Source organism: Carcharodon carcharias, chromosome 1 (assembly GCF_017639515.1).
Source record: "Carcharodon carcharias isolate sCarCar2 chromosome 1, sCarCar2.pri, whole genome shotgun sequence".
Lineage (NCBI taxonomy): Eukaryota > Metazoa > Chordata > Chondrichthyes > Lamniformes > Lamnidae > Carcharodon > Carcharodon carcharias.
The window spans coordinates 176,809,193-176,832,180 of NC_054467.1; the positions used below are offsets into that span (position 1 = coordinate 176,809,193).

The following is a 22,988-nucleotide window of genomic DNA, read 5'->3' on the forward strand; positions in this document are numbered from 1 at the left end:
CTGCATACGCTCCGATCTCCCACCACTAGTTTTGTTAGTAAGCATTTGAAAAAAAAACTAACACACTAGGCATCAAAATGACAATACTCATGAACGTAGAATGACAATTTTATTGTTGCTGAAGTTGTGTATAATGCCTTCCTTCCAACCAATCATATCCCTCATATGGAGGCCTCTATCAATTTGGTTGCTCAACACCCAATTTAAGGGCAATGATATCCTTCTTATGGCACCATATTAGGCACCAGCCCAAAGTGCGCCTGGGTTCTATGTCATTACATACTTAACTCAGCATATGATAAGATGATAGCAGCAATTTTAAAGAGCCAAACTTGTTGGGCTAAATAGACTTGGCCGAATACAAATTCTCCTATTCGACCAATCTCAAACAAAAGACTGTACAGTTTGCTGACATTAGGTGAAAGACTAGCAAGAGGGAAGGTCGGGGGAGGGGGAGGAGAAAGAAGAGAGTAAGAGAAGTCAGGTTATGGGATGAAATAAGTTCTTAAAAATTTTCAGAAAGATAAACAAAATGAATGTTATGGCATTTGCAATATAAGGGTTGCCCATGCCATGTGCATAAAATAGAAGAAATGCTTTACTTGCCAGGATCCTTGCAGCATAATTTTGTTTGCTTGTATGCTGACACATTTTTGTCAATTATCATTCATAACACATTGCATTTTCCAACAGCTTTACAATATTATAAAAATAATACACAATAGTAACTTCAATTGTCTAACCAACTGCCAGAATCTATACTGGCTAAAACTTTTCGCTCGAGACATCAAAGCTACAACGTTTCTATAATGAAATAAATAGAGTGAGTATCGTGTGCTTTGCACATTTCTTCCCTCAAAAAGAAAACCAAGGTGATATTAACGTAGGACACCAGACATTGCTATCCAACTGACCTGAGGACCAATAAACACCCTGTACTTGTTATCAGGAACATCTCCTCCAATAAGGAAGGAATTTGGACCTATTTGCTGTAGCAAGTACAGTCGTGCTCGCATTACTTTGTTGACTCTGCGGTTAGTTTCCTCAGGACTGTAAGGCGAGAATCCATCTGGTGAAGGAGCTCTCCTCGGAGGAGTAACACGGCCACTCTGAAACTACAAAATAATGATGTTTTGTCAATCTTCTTGCACAGATCCATCAACCTAGCTACACTGGGTTTCCACTTACTTTCTAATTTAAAAAATAAACTCCTTTATGTTCATATGCTCCCAGAACGAATACACTTTGACTGCACAGATCTAACAAATAAGTTATAAACACAGCAGAGTTTAGCATTCAAACATAAAATGGCTTGAATCACATTCAATAAAATGAACTTAAAGACAGAATAAGATCTTTATCCACAACTGGACAGTACACAAATTTAGATTTGTAAAATTTGACGATTTTTGCATGGGGAGCGAGACAGGACAATCACATCAATGAAAGGTAGATTAATTTTGGAGGATAACTGCATGATAACTTTCCAGCAGTACTAATTATAAATACAGAGTTGTTAAAAATAGACACTAAAAATATTTGGCACTTATGTAAGCCAGAAGTGGACCATTTTTGGACTTCTGGCTTTAAGTCATCCAACATAATGCAAAATATGACCAAATGCTGGAAAGAGCTCCATTACTTGTTCTAAACTCAGATGATAACAAACTTCTACTGCACAAGTATGAATTCGATCCATTTTCTACATATATAGTTCTCAAATAAAAGAAAGCAACAACTTGTCTTTAAATAGCACTTCTTACATCCTGAGGGCACTTCACATCCAATTACTTCTGAAGTGAAGTCATTGTTAAATAGGCAAGTTAGCTGCCAATTAGCAAAGAGAAGGTCCCAAAGACAAAAAAAGTGACTAGTTATTTGAGTTTTTTTTAAAAAGTGTTGTTGATGCTTAAAATGTAGCTCAGAATGCCAGACTTGCCCATATTTTCAAAGTTTATCCATGGGACCTGAATGGAAAATTAAGTACAAAATGGTAAGACAGCAACATAGATCCAGTTTCAATTTGCCACCCTTTGAACCCTGATTTTAGCCACATGGGGATGGAGAATGGTCACAAGGCCATCTTAAGAGTAGCATTAGCAGAAGATTGAAATCCTTTCATCCCAAGTGGACCAGAAATCATGGAAAGAAATTTAAACTAAAACTTTGCATACATGGTGGACAAACCAATGCAGGTTAACGTGCATTTAACACCAATCATTTATTTAAGCGATTTTGCATGTGTTCCACTAATAGCTGTCACTTCATAAAATGGCTTCATTCTGGGCAATTTCTTAGTGCATTAGGTTCTACTACAGAAACCACTAAAAATAACTTAATCTTCTTGCTCCATTTGAATGAACCATCTTCACCCCAGGAATAGATACAGAATCCCATCCCAAATGCTCCAACTTTTACATTCTTCAGTTGCAATGTTTTTAACAAGAATACAACTGAATTCTTAGATTTCCAGCTGCTGTCAGTTCAGAGATAATAAGGAAATGTTACTTAAGGGATTTGAACATTTCCCAGAGCCCAAGGAGTGGCACACTTAAGGACAGCCAGAACATTGCACTGTTCCAAGTGTCACTTTTCAGTTGGGTGTTTAATCAAGATTTGTCTGCTTTTTTTTTTCCCATTTGTTCAAGATGTGAGTAAAGCAGGCATGACACATTTGTTGCTCATGCTTAGCTGCCTTCAGGTGGTGGTAGGCTCTCTCCCTGAACCACAGTCATCTTAGTGAGAGTGCTGCATGACAGTGTTGGGTAGGGAAATACAGTAATGAAAAAGGTAATAAAATGCAAGGAAATTGGATTGCAAGGTGGAGGAAATGATACTTCAGTTGTACAGAGCACTGCATTCAATTTTGGACATCAAACCTCAGGAAGGTTATATTGCCTTGCAATGGATACAGCTTAGATTCACCAGAATGATAACAGGACTTGAAGGGTTAATTTAGGAGCGCAAGTTGCAGAAATTTGGCTTGCATTTGCACATTATAGCAGAACTTAGGTTATAATAATTAGGAAAAACTGAGCAGAGGTTGGGACTGTTCTCTTGAAAAGAGAAAGCCAAAGGATGAATTAATAGAGGTAGTCCAAAACTTAGGGGGTCATAAATATAAGATAGTCATGAATAAACCCATGAAAGAATTCAGAAGAAACTTACTGGTTAGAGAATGGAGTTTGCTGCTGCTACCACATGGAGTAATTGAGGCCACTAGCATTGATACATTAAAGGAGAAGCTAAGTACATGAGAGAGAAAGGAATACAAGGATATGTTGGTAAGTTAGATGAAGTAGGGCAGAAGGCAGATCTTGCAGAGCCTTAACAGCAGCAAAGCTCAGTTGGGCCAATGGCCTGCGTCTAGGCTGCATATTCTATATATAACATATGCAGTTTTATCTGCAATTTCAATTTCAAATGGTGGCAGTGTTGGTACTATAATCACAACACCAGCATATTAATCACAACACCAGCAAATGCATTGAACAGTTCTGGAAAATTCCATTGTATTTTCCACCATGGCTGATGAATTGAAATCTAACAACATTCAATCTTCCAATTATGGATTTAATCTTTATGATTTGTTCTTCATTTTACCCAATCTTTTCTGAACTATGACATATTAATTCATTTATCCCAGAGATGCTAATGTTAAATATTAAAACCTCAGGCCAACTTCAAATATCATTGCTACCTGATGAATTAATTGGGCAACATTCATAAGAAGGTCTATTCAGTAAGCAACAGATAAGTTCAAACTTCGTATTAGGAGGTTTTCAGTCTTCAGTGTTACAGGTGTGGTGGAATTTGGCAAGCATGCTTCCCTAGATGGGTGGTTCGTGAGATACAAATGTTTAAAAGGACAAGCGAAAGACTATTTCAGATGAGTCATCATTTTTTGGAAACTTATTCAGTGTGTGGCAATTAGCTTTAGCATTCCTACATCTAATATGCAAATTTTGATTCTTCCAAAGTAATTGGAGAGAACAGAAATTCTTACTTCTTGCACTTACAGGAACTGGTGATACTCTTTTCCTTCTTACGCCTGGAGATTCAGACTTTGCAGTAGTTTTTGAGGAGGATGACGACGATGTGGCAGAAGAAGAAGAACTGCCAGGGGAAGGGCTGCGCCTTCCTCGCTGCATTTGTGGTGAGGCATTTATATCTGTCTGACAGTCAGATGCTTGCTTGCCTAACTCAGCCCCATCTGCTTTCACCGGAATTGGTTTCACAACCTGCAAGGCAGATAGAATAGGGGTCATTGCAATAATCTAAAATGCATTAACAATTAGGATTTCAAAAGAAAAAGTATTTTTTTAATTGAATCTAACGAACTATCATTTATAATTTCTACCAAACATATATAGGCAAACTTACAACCTCTACCATCAAGAAAAAGGTTAGGAGGCACATGGGAACAGTATCACCTACAAGTTACTCTTCCAGGTCACACAATTTCTTCATCACTGGGTCAAAATCCTACAACTCCCTTACTAACAGCATTGTAGGTGTATACTTTTTTGTCAATACAGAACAAAACATTTAAAAATACATCACAGTGGCATTATAATGAAGTAATATTGCAGTCAAACAGCAACCTCTTGACTTAAGTGATAAGATTATAAAATGTTGATGTTAAATAACTAAATTGGGATACTTTGGGAACCTTATGGATATGTTAAAGTTCCTCCATGAAATGAATGGTCAGAATATTAGACTAACTTTGAATACTACAACATTTCTAAATGTGGTGCTTTTTATTTGCTCATGGGCTGCAGTGGTTCAAGAATGTAGCTTGCTACCACTTTCTCAAGGGCAGTTATGAATGGGCAATAAATTCTGGCCTAGTCAGAGACACACATTCCATGAGCAAATAAAAAGCACCACATTTAGAAATGTTGTAGTATTCAAAGTTAGTCTAATATTCTGACCATTCATTTCATGGAGGAACTTTAACATATCCATAAGGTTCCCAAAGTATCCCAATTTAGTTATTTAACATCAACATTTTATAATCTTATCACTTAAGTCAAGAGGTTGCTGTTTGACTGCAATATTACTTCATTATAATGCCACTGTGATGTATTTTTAAATGTTTTGTTCTGTATTGACAAAAAAGTATTCACCAGACATGTGACCTTTGACAATTAAACATATCTGCAAATCCAAATCTTATGGTTTAATTTACTACCACAATGTCTACTTAAATATGCACACTGAATTTAATGTGCAATGAAACTCATACCTGCAGAACCTGCTACGTCTGTAGGTGGCACTGTGATGAGGCTTTTTAATGTTAATATCACAACAACGTGATGCAACAGCAGCTATTATACAAGTATAGCAATAAGGTCGGTCAATTATTTTCCACAAATTGTTCAACTTGTCCTGAAAGTATTGTTCATTATGTTATTTCCCCCTTCTTCAAAATTAAAATTTATGTCCAAAATAAGGGCTTAAACAAAGTAAAACCAAAACAACTAACGACATTAACAATACATAAACCAATTACCTTTTGCACCTTACAATGCCTTCAATTCAATTTTTACTTGAAAGGTAAAGTCTTTCCTTAAAGCCCAGGCTTTGTTTTGATCATTTTGACAAGAGATATCAGTTGAAATTGAAATGTACATGTGGGTACTCAATTCCCCAGGATACATTACGGCTATTCTGTCAGCTTTACTGATCGAACTCCAGCAGTCACTGCTCGTTTTTTGAAACTTATAAACAGCACCTAGAGAATAAATCTCAATTTCTATGCAGCATGTATGAGTGAAAGAATGAATGAGAAAATGAGTGTAACAGAAGACATTATGCATCCAGTAACCATCCACACAAAACCAAATTCAACGTTTAAAGATTCCCCTAAAATCACAAACCAGTGCTGTAGACATGGGATTTTCTCCTAAACAATGATAAGAGCCAGACTCCATATTCAACTCTCAGTCTGGCCAAACACCAGTTCCCTACTCCACTGTTACCCCAGATCAAAGGCAATCCAACTTTAGTGCTAGCAAACTCCAGGGCCATCATCTATTTCTGCCAAAGCACACTAGCCCACAGTAATACTAAACACCAGGATTTACCCCACTGATAGCAAACTGCAAGTCTGTCTGAGTTAAATCTCACCCTCTTGCCAAAGCTCGAGGTACTCTCAGCTTTATCACTTACAACTTTGTTTCAAAGAAGTAGGTATATAAAACATAAGACATAAAAGGGCGCACTGTCACAGAATAAAGGTTCAGACTTCAGAAATGAATTCTGCTTGAACTTGTGCTCCAAAGCGTGTTACTTTTAGATCATCCCTAATTGTACTTACTACAGGCCCTCGCCGGTTCCTTCTTTCTAGCCATTCATGTTTCCAAGCTGGCATGCATGTCACCTTGAGCTTTTCCCTGATCATACGCTCCTCTGGGCGGTCATCCATTTTTGGTAACCCCTTGAGTGTTTCCTTATTTTCAATGTCACGACTGAGGAGAAAAAAAGATATGGAAAGATAAATAACAAACAAAATCTAAAAATTACACCATGCTGTGTTCATTAGTTCTGTTTTCCTTAATATAGGTGCACTTTATCTATCGTACCATGAGCCAACTTTCACAGTAACAAATAATAGCAAATCCAAGGATTGTAAGGTAGCCTGCGTGGTTCTATGATCTGAACATGTTTCAAATGCAAACCATAAAGTCTGTGGTTGCCAGAAGACACAATCACTGGAATATTTGAACAAACAAGTGCCTGAATGAAAACTTCAAATGCAGTCATACAAATTAATTCCATAATCATTTAAATGCCAAATAAACCAGTTGAATATCCATGTACAGGGAAAGATATCATGAAAGTAGCTGCTACATAAAAAAAATTAAAAAGGGACCTGTTCAACAAATTCAAACTACAAACTATAAAAATAAATTGCCTACATGTGCCTTCTTGGTCCTTTGTTGCGAGATCAGTGTCCAAGTGAGTGAGCAAACTGACCAAAGGCCAGTTACAGAATGTTCAGACATTTTAACAACAATCCAGTGTCATGTTGTAAACTTGTTTGACACTTGTTTTGCCCCGGTGGAGGGGCGCACAGTGGGGCAGAGAGGAGATATGGTAGCATAGTGGTAATATTGCTGGCCTAGTGATCCGGAAGCCCAGACTAATGCTCTGGAGATATGGGTTCAAATCCCACTATGTCAGCTAGTGGAATTTAAATTCAATTAATAAATCTGGAAATTTCAGCTAGTCTTAGTAATGGTGACCATGACAACTATCATTGATTGTTGTAAAAACCCATCTGGTTCATGAACATCCTTTGGGGAAGGAAATCTGCCATCCTTACCTGGTCTGGCCTACATGTGACTCCAGACCCACAGCAATGTGGACTCTTAACTGCCCTCTGAAATGGCCTAGCAAGCCACTCAGCTCTAGGGCAACTAGGGATGGGCAACAAACACTGGCCTTGTCAGCAACACCCACATCTCATGACAGATAAAACTAGAGGCCCTCAGCAAACTCATTACAATAAATACACACACAAATAAGCCAACATATGATCAAACAAGACAGTTAGATTTTTGATCAACATATGAATCAAAGCCTCCATTCTTGCAGTTTACAGAAAAATTAGCCTAGGACAGTGAATTTAAACAATTTATAATAACTACAACATGTTGAATGGAACCTTTCAGCAATGGTAAAACAACACAGGTATACATCAGATACAGGACAGCAGGATCACTAACTTATCCCCAAATTCAGCAGCACAGAAGCCTATCTTCTTTAGGAATGTATAAGCCTACTTCAGCAGAATCTAATGCACAGGGTAAACAAGAAGTGCATTTTATCATTCAGTTATACTGCATGGGCTCATTTCTTCTAACTTTATGGCAGGGGCCTGAAAAATAAACCACCCAAATTTTCAGTATTGCAACATTGCTGAAAAATTATAGCTCCCATCTTTTCAGCCAAAGTTTACAAAATTTATCCATGCCAAAATTCTCCCAGTTTCATTTCTTGCCAAACAGTGAAGTGCTAGAGTGCTATAGGATCCTTAAACTAGATCTTCTGAAGTATATCACATATTAATAATCTTGCTTATGCCAAAAGCACAGGCTTTGATCCCCTTTCCGGCTGACGGAGACTTGGGGCCTGCCTCCTCGTCCTACCCATAGTAAAAAATCATGGCACTTTGCTGTGGTTTGGTAAATAATCACCAAGGCCTTCCTTTAGGCAGAGAACTCAAGAATAATCTTGCCATATAACACACATTTCATGGTCACTGTTTAAAAATGAGGGGTCGCCCATTTAAGACAGATGAGGAGAAATCTTTTCTGAGTTCCGTGAGTCTTTGGAACACTCTTCCTTAAAAAGGCAGAGGAAGCCGGGTCTTTGGATATTTTTAAGACAGAGCTAGATAGATTCTTGATAAGCAAAGGGTGAAAGGCTATTGGGGGTAGGTGGTAATGTGGAGTTGAGGTTAAAAATCAGATCATCCATGAATGGTGGAGCAGGCTCAAGGGTTTGAATGGCCTACTCCTGCTCCTAATTTGTATGTTCGGATTTCCTACTCACTGACGATATATGGTCATTTTCTTTGGCTGACATAGCTGAAGGAGCCCATTTTAAAGACTAAATGGAGTTGGGGCAGTTAAATTCAATGGCAACAGATGCATTATTCAGAATATTGTTGTAATATTAACTCCCCACGGATTGGATGAATGAGGCAGTAAAAGTGCAATTGCAGAGAATGCTTCAAAAACATTTGAGAAATTAAATCATGGTCAGTTGATATACATTGTATTCTTCTTGAGGCTGGTTTAACTATGGAACTATCAGCCAGAAGGGGAAACGCACAACACCTCTTTGGAGTAAGGAAAGGTGGGGTTGAGGGAGCTAAGGGTGGGTGTGGGGGGGTGGGAGAAAGAGAGGTGATCATACTATAGCAACGAAACAAGCCACTTGAATACCTGTTGATGAGGGAGAAGCATCTGCATCCAAATGGGGGGGGATAGCTCTGGAACAGAAATTATGACAGGGAAAAGGAAGATACGAACATACAAAATAGGAGTAGGCCATTCAGCCCCTCAAGCCTGTTCTGATCAATATCATGGCTGATCCGTTCCTGTTTCAAATTCCACATTCCCATTTACTCCTGAAAACCTCCGAATCCCTTGCCTAGCAAGAACCTATCTGCCTTAAAAATATTCAATGACCCCACCCCACCCCCCCGCCCGACCTTCTCAGGCAGAGAATTCCAAAGTCGCACAACCCTCAAAAAAATTCACCTCATCTGTCCTAAAAAGGCAAACGCCTAATTTTACAACCGTGCCCCCCCCACCCCACCCCCCACACAAGGCTCTGGACTTGCCCGCAAGAGGAAACATCCTTTCCATGTCCAGCTTGTCAAGGCCGTTCAGGATCTTAGATACTTCAATCAAGTCATCCCTCACTCTTCTAAACCCCAGTGGAAACAAGTCCAGTCTGTCTAACCTACCTTCATTAGACAACCTGCTCATTCCAGGTATCAATCTGGTAAACCTCCTCTGAACTGCCTCCAACACATTTATTTCCTTCCTTAAATAAGGAGATCAAAACTGCACACAGTATTCAAGATGCCCTGTATAACTGAAGCATAACATCCTTACTGTTATGTTCAGCTCACCATAAAGGATAGCATTCCATTAGTTTTCTCGATTTCATGCTGTACCTGCATACTAACTTTGTGACTCATGCACCCAGACACCTAGATCATAAGACCATAAGACATAGGAGCAGAAGTAGGCCATTTGGCAATTGAGTTTGCTCCACCATTCAATGAGATCATGGCTGATTTGATAATCCACAATTCCACTTTCCTGCCTTTTCCCCATTGCCCTTGATACCCTTACTGATTAAAAATCTGTCTATCTCAGCCTTGAATATACTTAACGACCCAGCCGTTACAGCTCTCTACAGCAAAGAATTCCACAGATTCACTACCCTCAGAGAAGAAATTCCTCCCCAGTGGGTGACCACTTACTCTGAGATTATGCCCTTTGGTCCTAGGCTCTCCCATAAGGGGAAACAACCTCTCAGCATCTAACCTGTCAAGCCCCCTAAGAATCTTAAATGCTCCATCAAGGTTGCCTCTCATTCTTCTAAACTCCAATGAGTACAGGCCCAACTGACTCAGCCTCTCTTTGTAAGAAAATCCCTCCATACCTTGGATCAACCTTGTGAACCTTCTCTGAACTGCCTCCAGTGCCAGTATATCTTTCCTTAGATAAGGGACCCAAAACTGTTCACAGTATTCTACGTGTGCTTTGTAAAGTTTAGCAAGATTTCCTTATTTTTATACACCATTCCCTTTGAAATAAAGGCCAACATTCCATTTGCCTTACCTATTACCTGCTAAACTTGTATGCTAGCATTTTGGGATGCATGCATGAGGACCCCAAATCCCTTTGTGCTGCAGCTTTCAGCAGTCTTTTCCATTTAAGTAATATTTAGCTCTTCCTGCCAACGTGCATAACCTCACATTTTCCCACATTATATTCCATCTGCCACGTTTTTGCCCACTCACTTAACCTGTCTATATCACTCTGTAGACTCTGTCATCCTCACCACTTGCCTTCCTACCTATTTTTGTGTCATCCACAAAGTTGGCAATACCTCTCTGCACCTAGGAATTCTACAGCCATCCTCCATTTAAGTAATACTCTGCTTGTTTATTCTTCCTGCCAGTGAAAATCTTTCACATTTTCCCATATGCCTATTTTTGCTCACTCACTCAACTTATCTATTTCCATCTGCAAACTCCTTATGTCTTCTTCACAACATACTTTCCCATTTATTTTTGTGTCATCTGAAAATTTAGCTACCATGCCTTCACTCCCCTCATCTAAGTCATTGATGCAAATTGTAAAAAGTTGAGGCCCCAGCACAAAGCCCTGTGGGGCTCCACTAGTCACATCTTACCAATCAGACAAAAACCCATTTATGCATACTGTTTTCTGCCAGCCAGCAATTCTTTATCCATGCATGTTATCCCCGATACCACAAGATTTTCTGCAATAACCTTTGATGTTACACCTTATCAAATGCCCTCTGGAAATTCAAGTACAATACATCTACAGGCTACCCTTAACCCACAACACGTTACTCCTTCAAAGAGCTATAATAAATTAAACATGTTTTCCCTTTCACAAAACCATGACGACTCTTCTCAGTTACCTTGCGTTTTTCTAAGTGCCCAGCTATAACCTCTAGTGATCGACTCACACCTTCCTCATGACAGATGTCAAGCTAACTGGTCTATAGTTTCCTGTTTTCTGCCTCCCTCCTTTCCTGAATAGAGGGGTTATATTTGCTACTTTCCAGTCTGATGGAACCTTTGCAGAATCTAGGGAATTTTGGAAAATTAACACCAACGCATCTACTAACTCGTTAGCCACCTCTTTTAAGGCCCTAAAGGATGATGAAGAATAGGGAAAAGACTGGGAAGATGTGAAGGGGATTGATCCAAAAGGAAGGAGGAGGGATTAATGAATGGATTGGGGGAGGGGGGGGGGGGTAAACAGGATAGGAAGAGAACAGGAGAAACACAGTAGCTACACAGACTTTGAAATCTGTAAGGGCTGGGCATGCCAACTGTCAGAAAGTACAGGCAGCAGTGGGTTCAATGAGCATACGGGAAGAGGTCCGAGTTCAAACCATAGATTTCTGCCCACTGGGGTTGGGATACTTGCTTATTTGCTTAGGACAGGAAACTTTTTCTTCTCTTTGTGACTCTTTTCACAACTTGATCAAATTTCTACACCTATCACCAGCTACTTATATGTCATTTTCTTCCAACCATGAGTTTTTTTTGGGGCAAAGAAAACAGGAATCCAGCAGGGAGAATTGGAAATGGGGCAGAATATGTGCTCAACTGCAGCAGACAGGTGGATGAAAGGGTGGCTGGGATGATTAAATGAGGTGAGGGGTGATTAAATAATGAAGTGCAAACAAATGCTCATCAAAATGAGGAAGAACTACCAATATGTAGCCTGGTAGTTGAACAGTGATTAGTAGGTTGCTGATTCAGTTTATCACCCCATTGCTGGTCACTCAGGTGTTATTGGACCTCCTGTAGTCAAGGATTTTCCTGTCTTTTCCTTTTTGATCACACTCCTTGCGTGTGTTTTTTTCACTTGAAACAGCTATCCAAATTAACACTTAACTCTGTAATGTTAGAACAATGCTGTGTATGGTTGACACTAGTCTTATTATGCCTTACTAAAGAATCAGCAAGAGGACTAAGTAATTAAAGATGGAATTAGAATGGATATGAAATGATGGTCCTGGTGGAGGGGCAGGAAACTAAATCTGCACAAGTGTGCTTGAGATGCTTAGAGAAGAATTTTTTTTTGTACCTATTAACAGGGCGGATGACAATCCCACTGCATCTTTTAAACGTTTTGCATTCAGCACATGTAAGTCAGCTTACATTGATTAGACGCAGGGTAAAGCTCACTGCATTCTCTCAACACACCTCCAAATCCATTTGCTGAAAGGTATTCTCCACTGCATCAGTTACATCAGCATTAAACCAATGACTAGCAATCTAGAACCAATCATGCCCAACTGTGAGCAGTTTTGCATTATATTCAAGCTTGGCAGTTATCAGCCAGCCATTTCATTATGGATTAGCACAGCTACTTTTTTTTCTTCACTTCTTCCTCTACCTCACCGCCACCACCACCCCTCCACCACCCCCCCCAAACCCAAATGCAAAAAACAACAATTTTGGTCAGTTTCAAAAAATGAAAGTGTAGTGCTTTATTCCAAACCAGGTCACCATCCACTCACCCAAAGACAACTTTTCAAAACATGGGAGAAAATTCCTACCACTAACAAAGATCTTAGCAATGTGTGCTACCTATCTAAACATAATGCACACATCTATTTTAAACATATTAAAACATTTTTTTAAACAGATGAAGGAAGGAGAACTGATTTCTAAAACAGGAAAATTCAGACATGTTAAAAGAATTTCTAATTTTGGTTTGGTCTTCCTGAATACTTTGCATGTAGTTCAGCCCAATGATTTTGTCGATGAAGATAACTTGCAATAAGTCACAGAATATTCCAGGTTTGAAGCTTTTTTATGCTTAAGTAGATGATCCCAATGGGTCAGTTAGTTGGATGGTTAGATGAATAAAGTAGTGTAGAATAATGCCAACAGGTTCAATCCCTGGACTGGCTGAGATAGTTCTTGGGGCCTGTCTCCTCACCTTGTCCAACAATGAGTATGCTACATGGAGAAAGAGAAAGATAATCTCAGCCAGGACAGAGGTTGAATCATTGCAACTGGTTAGTGCTCCTGGCTCATTAGAGGAAAAGTCACTTGGGTTCCTGCTTCTGATGATTATCTAGTGACCCCCAATTGGACAGGGTGAAAATTTGACAGCAAGCTTAACTATGACATTCCTTCATGGTCAAATATTCTAGTACTTACTGTCTAGGTTTACTAAAGGTGTTTGTTGGAGATTCATGGGCCACATTTTAACAGTGGTCAACCAGTTCAGGAGAAAATTTTTAAAAACCACTAAAAAGTTAAATTTTCATGTACAATCAGCCAAACAAGGAAATCTTCTGGATAGTTGCTGTATTGATTACATATCATTGACAGCAGTACCCCTGATTAACACCAACACTAAAGATGAACTCTGGACCTCCAGTGCATTCAGGATCTAACTTCACGTGGTTGCAGAGAGCTGGTTTCAGAGGCAGCACAAAATGCATGCTTCCTTCTGACTGAGCCTCTAATGAATTGAGATCCAACACACAAATACAAAAGGAAAATGGCAAAGCATCATTTGCTGATCGTTACCTCCAAATATCTTGCCTGATCCCTACAATCAACAAAAATGTATTTGGATTTCGGAACCAGACAGAGGGAATTCTGGTCTAGATTTCACCCTAGTCCACTGTATTTGAGCTTGGCAAATACATCTCGGTTATTTTGAAAGATACTTATAGAAACAGTTATGATCGCTCGACATGTAAAGTCACAAACTCAAAGTTTCAAAAGCATCACAGAAAATAAAGCTTACATTATGACAATAAACAAGGTCAAACGAGCGGAGTGGAGGAGGAATGAACCATCTTTCACCTAGTGTGCTAACACTGTTGTTAAAGTAGGCCACTTCCTTACAGCAAACTCAGGCATCGAAAATGGTTTCTTCCCGTTCCCCTTCCTAACTCTCCCTCCACAAGATTCAAAAACATCCCACGTAGAATACATTGAAAGATGAGAACGAACACTCAAGGGAATAAGCAAATGACAGTTGCTAGACCTCAAGCATTTGCTGCTTGAGAAACCTGTGCTCAATTTGGAGGAATTTTATGCTCAGGAGTGGAACAATTCATCATAAATTGCAAACATTCCCAGGTCAAATACAGTATTTGCTAAGTAAAGACCAGTTACTTTGCCAGATGTGGTTTAGCCATGACCTGAGGAGGATTCTTATGCAAATCTGTTTTCACCCAGATATCCTTACTGTGCCTTAATAAATGCCTTAAAAGGCCACAAACTACAATTATGCCATATTCTAATACCTATAAGCATTCAACCACTCTCTCATAACCTTTCACAAGTTTGAACACTTCTACCAGGTCTCCTTTTCTAATCCAGGGAATATCACTGAGTTTGCCCAAGTTTTTCTTCATAATCATATCCTCTCAACTCCGATATCATCCTAGTTATCAGAAGTGAGGAGAGATGGCCCACATTGTTAAAAATATTGACAAAGGCCTCATGAACTAAACATTGTAACAGGGTGAGATGTGGTAAATGGGGTTGGGAGGAGAATCAAGCGAAGTATAAATAATGGCTGAATAATAAATGGCTGAAGTATAAATAACCAGCTGAGTTGAATGGTTTGTTCCTGAGTTATACATTCTATGCAGTTCTATTATCCTAGTGAATCCACAGTTTTTTTTTCATGGTCTTGATATCCTTTCAATAGAGGGGTGCCCAAAACATACCACTCCAAATGGAGAATAACCTTTGAACAATTTTGAACAACAGTTGTAGACTGAAACACATTTTTAATATGCTGTGATTTACAAGTGCTTATTTAAAAAGCTGACACTAAAGCAGAACATTCAAAGCCCAAGATCTCTCAGATCACCAGGAAACTGTAATCACCCCAGTACTGCACCTGGAGTCAATTTAAATCAGCCCATGCTGCATTGTGCATCTGGCAATTTGGAAAAAAAGCTATGCACCTCATACAATGTAGTTCAAGTAGTCAGAGCCTTTACCATCAAGTCAAGCTAAAATGTTAGATTTGCAATAAGTATATATAAAGGGAAATTATTTAACTGCACAGCTGGCTACTTAAAAAAAAACAGAACCTTTTGTAACCAAGGAATTTGGGAAAAAAAAGCCTTTGGCCTGCACTGGCACATGATCATCAGTAGCAAACCATTATGGGTGGATACCAGAACTTTCTTTAGCTTAAGGAGCTTCAGGGCAAATGTTCAGCTTTTAAATAATTGTTCCTTTCCCATTTTTTCTTTTGCCTGTCCAATTTGCTTCCAATTTTGCATCTACCTAATCATATTTTCCCTTGCTAGTTTTGATATTCACCCGACCAATTCAAAGAATTTTCTCCTGGCAGTGACCAACTTCACCAGAAGTTTATTTTAGTTAACCAGTGAAGCATTAAAGTTATAAAAATAGCAGCAAAAAACTAACCACTCATTTTTAATCATTATCAAAGTAACATTTTGTATTCATACGTGTGTACATGGTTTCTGACTACATAATAACAATTGCTCAATTGCTTCTTTTTACAACTGTTTGGTTATTGAAGTTCATAGAAGCCACTGCACCCACAAAACTTTCCAGCCAGGGAATAGTGCATTTCTCTATTTAAAAACAAAACCTTCAGAAAATCTCCTGCAATATGCTTACAATAAATCAGAAGTTAGGCTGTTGCAAAGCCGGAGGCTGGGAGAGGTGGAGGTGTGGGTGGTGGAAAAAAGGCAAGCAAATCTACAGTGAAAGAATTTGGAATGAAGTTGCAGATTTCCCCCCAGTGACTGTGAAGTAAATGTTTTTTGGATTATTTCTTGGAACATGAATTGTTTTCTTTACCCACTGTAAATAAATGAAAAAATAAATAGCAGTTATAAAAATATACCATGTATTTCACTGCCCATTTGTTTAGAGCCTAGCATTTAATATCAGCAGTAATTATATTTAAAACATTTTATTTTAGAGGATTCATGCAAGATGAGCTTATCAGGTTTTTAATAAGCAAAGCATTTCACAGTTTCTCATCATTAAGTGTGAATAAACTAATTATGGAGGAACAACAGAATTTGGATGCTATTTTAATTTATTTATGGGATGTGGGCGTTGCTGGCTGGGCCAGCATTTATTTGCCTAGCCCTAACTGCCCTTAACGAGGTGGTAAGTTGCCTTCTTGAACCACTGCACTCCCTGTCGGTACACCCGGTGCTGTTAGGGAATCCCAGAATTTTGACTCAGCGACAGCAAAGGAACGGCGATATATTTCCAAGTCAGGATGGCGAGTGGCTTGGAGGGGAACTTCCAGCTGGTGGTGTTCTCATGTACCTGCTACCCTTGTCCTTCTAGACGGTAGTGGCCTTGGGTTTGGAAGATGCTGTCTGTGGAGCCTTGGTGAGTTTCTGCAGTGCACCTGGGAGATAGGACACACTGCTGCCACTGCTCGTCGGTGGTGGCGAGAGTGAATATTTGTGGAAGGGATGCTAATCAAGAAAGCTGCTTTGTCCTGGATGGTGTCAAGCTTCCTGAGTGTTGTTGGAGATGCACTCATGCAGGCAAGTGAAGAATATTCCATCACACTCCTGACTTGTGCCTTATAGATGGTGGACAGGCTTTGGGGAGTCAGGTGGAGGATTCCCAGCCTCTTATCTGCTCTTGTAGCTACAGAATCTGATTAGTCCAGTTCAGTTTGTAGTCAACGGACCCCCCCCCCCCCAGATGTTGATAGTGGGGAATTCAGCGATGGTAATGCCACTGATCATCAAGTCATGGTGGTTAGATTATCTCTTGAAGATGGCTATCGACTGGCACTTGTGTGACACAAATCTTACTTGCCACTTGTCACCCCAAGCCTGGATATGGTCTCGGTCTTGCTGCATTTGGACATGGACAGTTTCAGTGTCGGAGGAGTCATGAATGGTGAACAATGTGAAATCAGTAAACATCCCCAATTCTGACCTTATGATGGAAGGAAGGTCATTGATGGAGTAGCTGAAGGTGGTTGGGCCGAGGACACTACCCTGAGGAACTCCTGCAGTAATGTCCGGAACTGAGATGATTGACCTCCAAGAACTGCAACCATCTTTTGTGCTAGGTATGACCCCAACCAGCAGAGTTTTATCCCCCCAGATTCCCACTGACTCTAGTTTTGCTAGGGCTCCTTGATGCCACACTCAGTCAAATGCAGCTTTGATGTCAAGGGCAGTCATTCTCACCTCACCTCTGGAGTTCAGCTCTTTTGTTCATGTTTGAACCCAGGTTGTGATGAGGTCAGAAGCTGAGAGCCTGGCAGAACCCAAACTGGGCAGTGAGCAGATTATTCCTGAGCAAGTGTCGCTTGATAGCACTGTTGATGACCCCTTCAATCACTTTACTGATGATCAAGAGTAGGCTGATGGGACAGTAATTGGTCGTGTTGGGTTTGTCAGTGTGTGCGCGCGCGTGTGTCCTGGATATACCTGGGCAATTTTCCACATTACCGGGTAGATGCCAGTGTTGCAGCTGTACTGGAACAGCTTGGCTAAGGGCATGGCAAGTTTTGCAGCACAAGTCTTCAATACTATTGCCGGAATATTGCAGTCTCCAGTTCCTTCAGCCATTTCTTGATGGCACGCGGAATGAATCAAATTGGCTGAAGACTGGCATCTATGTTGCTGGGGACCTCCAGAGGAGGCAGAGATGAATCATCCACTTGGCACTTCTGGCTGAAGATTGTTGCAAATGCTCCTCTATCATTGAGGATGGGGATATTTGTAGAGCCGCCTCCTCCAGCGAGTTGTTTAATTGTCCACCACCATTCATGACTGAATGTGACAATACTGCAAAGCTTTGATCATTCTTTGGCTGGAGGTTGCTTAGCTCTGTTTATCACTTGCTGCTTAAGCTGTTTGGCACGCAGGTAGTCCTGCATTGTAGCTGCATCAGGTTAACACCTCATTTTTAGGTCTGCCTGATGCTGCTGCCGGCATGCCCTCCTGCAGTCTTTATTGAACCAAGGTTGAGCCCCTGGCTTGATGGTAATGGTAGAGTGGGGTTTTTGCCGAGCCATGAGGTTACAGATTGTGTTCGAGTACAATTCGGCTGCTGCTGATGGCCCACAGCGCCTCATGGATGCCCAATCTTGAGCTGCTAGATCTGTTCGAAATCTATCCCATTTAGCACATTGATGGTGCCACACAACACAATGGAGGGTATCCTCAATGTGAAGACAGGACTTGATCTCCACAATGACTATGCGGTGGTCACTCCTACCGATACTGTCATGGACAGACGCATCTGCAGCAGGCAGGTTGGTGAGGACGAGGTCAAGTACGTTTTTCCCCTCTTGTTGATGTCAAGGGCTCCCAGGCAACTCCTTCTCAACTGTATACCAATGTGCTGCCACTTCTGATGGATCAAGACATACCCAGGGATGGTGATGGTGGTAACTGGGACATTATCTGTAAGGTTTGATTCGGTAAGTATGACTATGTCACGCTGTTGCTTGACCAGTTTGTGGGACAGCTCTCCCAAATTTGGCACAAGTCCCAAGATGTTAGCAAGGGGGACTTCGCAGGGTTGACAGGGCTGGGTGTACCTTTGTCATTTCTTGTGCCTAGATCGATGTCGGGTGATCCATCTGGTTTTATTCCATTTTGTAGGCTTTCTAGCAGTTCAATACAACTTGCTGATCCATTTCAGAGTCAACAACATTGCAGTGCGTCTGGAGTCACATGTAGGCCAGACCAGATAAGGACAGAAGATTTTCTTCCCCAAAAGGAAGGACTTTAGTAAACCAGTTGGGTTTTGGTGACAATTGACAAATGGTTTCATGGTCACCACTGGACTGGTTTTCAATTCCAGGTTTTGTTAATTAATTGAAATTAAATTCCACCGGCTGCTGTGGTGGTGTCCCCAAAGCACTAGCCTGGGCCTCTGGATTGCTAGTCCAGTGACAATACCACTATGCCACCACCTCCCCAAGGTCCATAAGATCCAAGTCAATTTAGGGTATCCTCAATGTGAAGATGGGACTTCCTGCTTCCTCGGCCCTATTCCAATAAAGTACTGACTACCCAACATCCATTCCTGGCCCTGTTAGATGACATTGTTAGCAGTATGAAACACCTTCGGATGACCCAGACCTCCCTGTCACTTGCCATTTCAACAGTCCACCCTGCTCTCATGCCCACATGTCCGTCCTTGGCCTGCTGCAATGTTCCAGTGAAGCTCAACACAAACTGGAGGAACAGCACCTCATCTTCCGACTAGGCACTTTACAGACTTCCAGACTAAATATTGAGTTCAACAACTTTAGATCATGAACTCTCCTCCATCCCCACCCCCTTTCTTCCAATAATTTATATAGATTTTTCTTTTCCTACCTATTTCCATTATTTTTAAATGTATTTCCATCCATTGTTTTATCTCTACTTTTTAGCCTATTTCGATCCCTTCCCCCCATCCCACCCCCACTAGGGCTATCTGTGCCTTGCTCATCCTGCTTTCTACCCTTAATGTCACCTATTAGTACATTTCTTAGCTAATATCACCACCGTCAACACCTCTTTATCCTTTTGTCTATGACATCTTTTGGCAATCTCCACCTATCACTGGCCCTCTTTCCAGCTCTACTTGTCCCACCCCCCTTTAAACCAGCTTATATTTCATCTTTCTATTTTTCCTTAGTTCTGTTGAAGAGTCATATGGACTCGAAACGTTAACTGTATTCCTCTCTGCAGATGCTGTCAGACCTGCTGAGTTTTCCAGGTATTTTTATTTTGAATTTCCAGCATCCGCAGTTTTTTGCTTTTATCTATATTGTTAGCAGTACTCTTTGTCCCACTGTCCTCCAAAACTGTCGTCGTTACTTGTGTCCTCAAAAACCTTTGACCTGAATATCCTTGCAAAGTACTGCCTCCTATCTCCAACCTCCTTTTCCTCCCCAAAGTCCTTGAATCTTTTGTCACCTCTCAAGTCTGTGCTCATCCATGTTTGAATCGCTCCAATCAGATTTCCATCGTCGCAGTATTAAAACTGCTTGAGGTCATAGTGACATCATACATAAGTTTACGTTTGTCACGATCTACCCTTGATCCCCCTCATAATTCTCATCTATAAACTGCCCCTCAGCGATATAATCCGAAAATATAGCATTCGTTTCCACATCCACACCTACATTCAGTTCTACCTCTTGGTTTCCAAATTGTCACACTGTCCAACATCCAGTACTGGATGAGCAGGCATTTCCTTCAACAAAATATTAGCAAGACCAAAGCCTCAGTCTTTGATCCTCATGATTAACATCATTCCCTACCCAACGACTCCAGCCCTCTCCCTAGAAACTGTCTGAGGCTGAACCAGATTGTTCTCAACCTTGGTAACATACGGTGAGCTTCCGACCACATTTCCATCCTATCACTAAGACCATCTATTTCTACCTCTAACACAACTCAGCTCAATCTCTGATCATCTGCTGCTGAAATTCTCAACCATGCTATTACCTCAAGACTTCACTATTTTAATGCATTCCTGGCCAGTCTCCCAAGTCCTGTCACCTTCAAAAATTTGTGCATATAAAGCCCCATTCCTCCACCCTCTTTCAGATACTGTCTCTCCTCATCCTAGCTGCGAAAACTACATCTTCCAAGTAAAATATAACACTTCATACTGGCGTCACATTTCGTCTGCCAGGTATCCATTTCAAGAAACTACACCCTCCAGAAGTTTGCTAATATCATCTTCGAAGTTCACTACATCTCAGGGTTTCTTTATTTCCACTCCCACACCTGGCTTAAAATCTGTTACACGTGAAACCTTTTCCAATTCTGAAAGATTGACTTTAAACATTATCTTTATTTTGTTCTCCACAGATGCTGCCTGACCTGCTGGGTGTTTTAACCATTTCCTGATTTCCTGCATCCAGTATTTTGCTTTCATTTGAAGAGCTTGGCTGGTTTATAACCTGGTCAATCCCTTGAATTGCATCACCAGATTGAAAGGCTGTGCTGATTTCAGCCAAGGTCAGGTCTCTACGCAATTGCGATCAACTGTTTGCACCTTGTTGAAATGCTGGGTCAGCTGTGTTTGCTAAAATTGGGACGACCCATTGTTGCAAAATCTAGTCACTATAATAAAAAATACAAACAATTTTGTTTCTCATAATAAGAATCTCCCCCTCCTCCACCACAACCTAAATTCCTACTAATGAAAGCAGGCCACATCCAACTGAGTCAAGCATATCAACAAAACTTATTTAACCATTTTGATTAATCAATGCGGTCACTCATAATTCATTTCATTCAAATTTAAAAGGACAGAGTTCTCACTTCTGTTGTACTATTTACCCAATGATGAAATTAAAAGTATTTTTGTATTAAAAATCTGAAATCAGAATTAGACTACTTTCAATGAGTAGATATATAAAAAACCATGAACATTTTCAAAGTAAATTTTAAAGAAAAAAGTTTCAGTACAGTTTTAAGTATTCAGACATTGCCTTATTCCTACTAAACTCTTCTCACTACACAATATTGCCCTTCACATTACCAACATTTTTCAAGTTTACTGAAACAGAAAATAGTATTTAAGATGAACCTATCTTGACCCTTTTTATGTAAAGGCATACATTTACCATATACCAACGATTCTCATTCTTAGGCAGTCCCTTGGGACAGAGGATGGCTTTCTTCCACTCTGGGGTTTGGGCTGCTTCTTCAGTTTGGATGGTCTCAAGCAAGAGATTCCCACAGATTGGTGGGGATGTTGCATTTTTTCCCGGGAGGCTTTGAGGACATCCCCAAAACATTTCTCTGTCCTCCTGGTAACCACTTGCCTTGACAAGGCTCGGAGTAGAGCGCTTGTTTTAGGAGTCTTATGCCAGGCATGCAGATAATGTGGCCTGCCCAATGTAGCTATTAACCATAATCAGTACCTCGATACTGGGGATGTTGGCCCTAGCAAGTACACTGACATTGGAGCATCTATACTGCCACTGAATTTGCAGGATTTCACTGGACATCCCCATTACTCATTTCTAGCTGCCTGCAATACGTGTTCTTGGCATATTATCAATTCTCGGTGCTCTACTTTCTGTAAACTATGAAAACATGCAATCTAAGAATGATTCTTAAAGCTTAGATTACAGTAAATGCTCTTTCATCCAGCTCTCTAGGGGTTAATGTGGAGAGTTAACAGCTATTTGCAGCTATTTAAACTGTCAGAAAATAAATGCTTTGGGTTATATGGTACAGCCTAGGATAAAAGACTGCTGAGGGAGCAATTGTAACCTGCAGCTCTCAACATCAAACTCCATTCCTATCTGCCATGGAACAAAGCTCATTTTATCCTATAGTCAAGGTGCAAAAATAATTATTCTATAGTCAGTGCAACAAGGTGCCTTAACAAGAAAGGTTTGTCTCTTTCTTTCAGGTGCTAAGGAACACAAGCTCCAACAACTCATTGATACCAAAGCCCATCCAGGATCCTCCACCTCTTCCTGTTTCTTTGACCCCATCCCGTCCTCTAATCCCAGCCCCTGCCATGTATTCACCATACCCCCTGACTTGCCCTCTCTGATGCTGAATGTTCAGTACTCAAAGGACTCAGTTTCATATCCTTACACCCTCACCTCAATGAATTCCAGTCTAGGCACAATGCTGAACTCTTCTTCCACCGCCTTCGTCTCCATGCTCATTTCTTTGGGCAGGAGTCCTCCCCCCATTCAATGGATCCT

At 40.5% G+C, this 22,988-nt stretch overlaps 1 protein-coding gene across 1 annotated transcript in view; it reads right to left on the reverse strand.

Annotated features, from left to right (window-relative positions):
• The window catches only part of map3k1 (mitogen-activated protein kinase kinase kinase 1, E3 ubiquitin protein ligase), a 126,006-nt gene that overhangs the window by 52,012 nt on the left and 51,006 nt on the right, over positions 1-22,988 (reverse strand). The window contains exons 2-4 of the mRNA XM_041184588.1: positions 6,326-6,476; positions 4,020-4,241; positions 915-1,115 (exon numbers count right to left, since the gene is read on the reverse strand). Coding sequence (XP_041040522.1) covers positions 915-1,115; positions 4,020-4,241; positions 6,326-6,476 — 574 coding nt within the window. The remainder of the gene's footprint in view (positions 1-914; positions 1,116-4,019; positions 4,242-6,325; positions 6,477-22,988) is intronic.